Below are 3,494 nucleotides of genomic sequence, written 5' to 3' on the forward strand. Positions count from 1 at the left end.
GGAGGAACAAGAATTTTTTCATCGGGAAGCTTAATTTTTGAGGAGATTGAATAATCGAAACTTTTTCTTTGCTATTAGAAATTTATTAATAGCAAACAAAAATTTTGCTTCTGTATTTTTTTGTTTCATTTTAATGAACGAATATTTTCTTCATAAATAAATAATACTCTCGATATCGTCTTTAAAAGATATATTAGACAAAAATTTAAGTAATATCGGTTGTATATAACTTTCGATTCCACTTTGTACATATACACGTTACACCATTTCATAGGATTCAATGGCTTAGCGATCGATTCTTTTCTTTTCGATATTTCTTTTTTGAAGGAAAGAAGAAGTAACTCGATATCGGATCTCGCAAAGTACAATTGGTCATTGTTATTTGGCGGAGAAATTGGAAAGATAACTGCAAAATTCGCATTGGCACCGAGAGCTATATTCCTGCCAAATAAACAATAAACGCGTTGTTGCGGAATGTTCCGATGAAATTGTCAGATCTCGACAATTGAATCGAGGATAATAAATTTTAATTGCGCTCTGTAATGTGTTTTTAGAACGTGGACGACTTGTAGTTGCCGTGAAAAGGGTGTAGGCGATTGGAAATCTCTCCTTCTAAATTTTAAACGATTATCATTACGATCATTCGATCGCCTACACTTTTAATAATAAGCTTTAATTGTCGTCGCTTCATAGAACGATAAAAATCCTGCTAATTCCACAATGATCTTCTAAAAATAAATTTCTTTCTGTCCGTACCAAGATTTTATCTTCTTATCGATCGATTTAAATTTAACGCCTCGAATAGCTGACACTTTCGAACTCGGTAGACAATTGATTCTAGACGAAACGAAACTTGCAATTAACGAGAAGGAAGAACGATAAGAGATAGAGTAGAATAAGAGCAAGAGATCGTGCTATCGAAGATATATCGAATGGAAAGATCGAGAGGAAGTGGAATCAATCGTGATCGTGGCTGATCGTCTACGACAATATCGATCGAGCTCGCGCGATTGTTTTCCACCATGATCCACGCGCCGTTTATTTCGAGTACCGTTTGCTTTTTTGGCCGTGTTAATTAACCTTGAATTCGAGGCGACGTTCGATTTTCATTTCTACGACATTGGGTAACAGTGTCGTGACCAACTGAATGTGAAAGGAGATTAATGCGCATTACGCACCGCGCAAAATTGGCGCAATGCCAATGGACAGTCGATTGATGATACCCGATTGTGAATGACGCTACGTTTCTCGCGTACTATCTTTTCCTTTTCCTAATTCTTTTTCCGTTCAAGTGTGAAAAATTGAATCGTGATTTTTGTGTTTTTTCGCACCAACAGATGTAACAAGGATGACGATAAATTTTACCTTTTTTTTTGTGTTTGATTTCGTGCGAATCGAGCGAAAAATTAACAACACTCGTTTCCGACGATGCAAAATTTACGCGTATATCTATATATATATTTTCTTTTTTTTTTTTGTCACCCAATCATCGGTACAATACACGTCATTCAACTCGTGCGATCCCCCCTTTGTTATGCGTAGCATTTCGGTAGCACGAGATTGCATGCTCGACACCGGTTTGCCAAGATAAAGGCGTGCTGTTTGACTTAGCAAAACCTTTCACGCTCGTACGTAACTCTCCTCTAACTCTGGCCGATAATTGAAATTTGATTGTCGGTTATTTGTCGGTTTAGTGTGATGTCACCGAGCAGCAAAGGCACGGACGAGACTGTAAACGATGCGTTGTTGGAGAAGCTCCGAAATTGCGTGTCCAAGCCACAGGAGGTCGATACATTCAGAAACATCGCAGCTAAGATACATGCTCGGGTCACATCCACAGGTAACCCACGTTCATACCCCTTTCTTTCATTTCTTATACGTGGCTCGGTTTCTCGCACAATTGTTCAGAATTTCATTTTTCTCAATTTTCAACTCAAGACTTGACGGATGCAGAATTAAAGAGCAGATATGTAAGAACAGTTTCCTTTTTTTGCGAACGGAATATCAAGAACGGATTCGTTTCGGAGACGATCACCGACTCGAGTCTCGAATATCGGCAACAAAGTTTTTTAACTCGACTCGAAACAAGATTGGACAGTTTAAGACACGGGCTTGTGCCGGTAAATTGCTATTTTTACCGCGAACGTTGGCTCCTGTTTCATCGGGCTAATCACCAGAAACTTGCACGATTTATTATTCGTATCGTTTGGGCGGGTTGGTGTTCGCACGGCCACCCCTTGGCCAAAAATCGGCGCTCCACAGTGCTTCCGTCCCTTCGATCATCCCTTCCCGATTTCTTTTCGCGAACGTGACCGCTGTTAATTGCACCTCTTCTGCACGAACGGATCCGGACGAAAACGGAACTTTTCGAGTTTCGTGACGAAAAGTTGATCCAAGAAATAGGATAAAGAACGGGACAAAGAACACTCTTGCGAGAGGGGGAAATAGGGCATCGAATTGAAATTCAAATCGTTTTCGAATATATATATATATATATATATATATATTTGTCCTCGTTACATTTTATCTCGCGAAAAAGAAAAAGATTGTTATTAAATGCGGGGAAAAAATTCGTGACGGACGCGAAAGACGAATCGTATCCGCGATTCTAGATCACGATTCTAGATCAGTGTTTCTCAAACTCGACGAATGTCCATTTTCAAGAAATGTCGCAACTTAATTTCTCGTTATTATTTATTTTATTTCGAATTACAATTATTAAATATTTTTCAATCAATATGGATACGTAAAAACATTTAATTAAAAATGCATTTTTGCGTAATTGTAAGAAAGGTTGATTACAATTTTTATTGGATTATCTTAATAGAGAGGATCGTGCCTCCATAAACATTGTTGGGAAATATTGTTCTAGATAAACACATTGCGTTCACGATAGTATTCCCATGCATGCCACCAAATTATCAAACGATCAACCCTCGAGCGTTTTATCGAGTGCAACGAATCTAAACTCGGTTTTATGTGTACGAACGTTTCGATCAAACGCGCGATCGATGTTTCATTTGGACGGTCATTTCCTTTCCACCGACACGAACAACAATGCGCTTATGACGATTCGCGACAGCGGTTCTTTAGTATTGGTGAACAGGTGTGCTATCCGAGGAACGTTGAGCGTCATTCGTTATTTTCGAAAAACCGACCACCCTGTCACTCGATTACATAAGAGGTCTCGGTAAGAGGCTGATGGATCGGCTTTGGAAACAATCCAAGAAAGTCGAAACGATATAACGTTAGATCGTTTCGAAGAGAATCGCGACCGTGCCAATTTGATAAGGAGTCGATCGATATTTCTCCACATTGGGACGCCTGCGGTGTCGTTGCACTAATAAATCGTTTCGTTCGAACAACAAGATAGCCACCGTTGGAAAATGTGCTTCTCTGATACTTCTATGCTGTCACGATAGGTCATGATAGATCGCATCGAATAATTCTTTTTTTTTTTTTTTTTTAGCTCAAGAAAGTAAATACCACGAATA

At 39.0% G+C, this 3,494-nt stretch overlaps 1 protein-coding gene across 9 annotated transcripts in view; it reads left to right on the forward strand.

Moving 5' to 3' along the window:
* LOC102675360 (cytosolic carboxypeptidase 1-like) overlaps positions 1-3,494 on the forward strand; it is a 35,399-nt gene that overhangs the window by 3,673 nt on the left and 28,232 nt on the right. For 6 of the 9 annotated variants that reach the window (XM_031509116.1, XM_031509118.1, XM_031509119.1 and 3 more), the window contains exon 2: positions 1,695-1,849. In XM_031509116.1, the coding sequence (XP_031364976.1) occupies positions 1,695-1,849 (155 nt within the window). The remainder of the gene's footprint in view (positions 1-1,694; positions 1,850-3,494) is intronic. The other 3 variants (XM_031509117.1, XM_006612810.2, XM_031509123.1) reach the window with 1 other exon arrangement.

This window comes from Apis dorsata, unplaced genomic scaffold (genome assembly GCF_000469605.1).
Source record: "Apis dorsata unplaced genomic scaffold, Apis dorsata 1.3 scaffold_127, whole genome shotgun sequence".
In the NCBI taxonomy this organism is placed as follows: domain Eukaryota; kingdom Metazoa; phylum Arthropoda; class Insecta; order Hymenoptera; family Apidae; genus Apis; species Apis dorsata.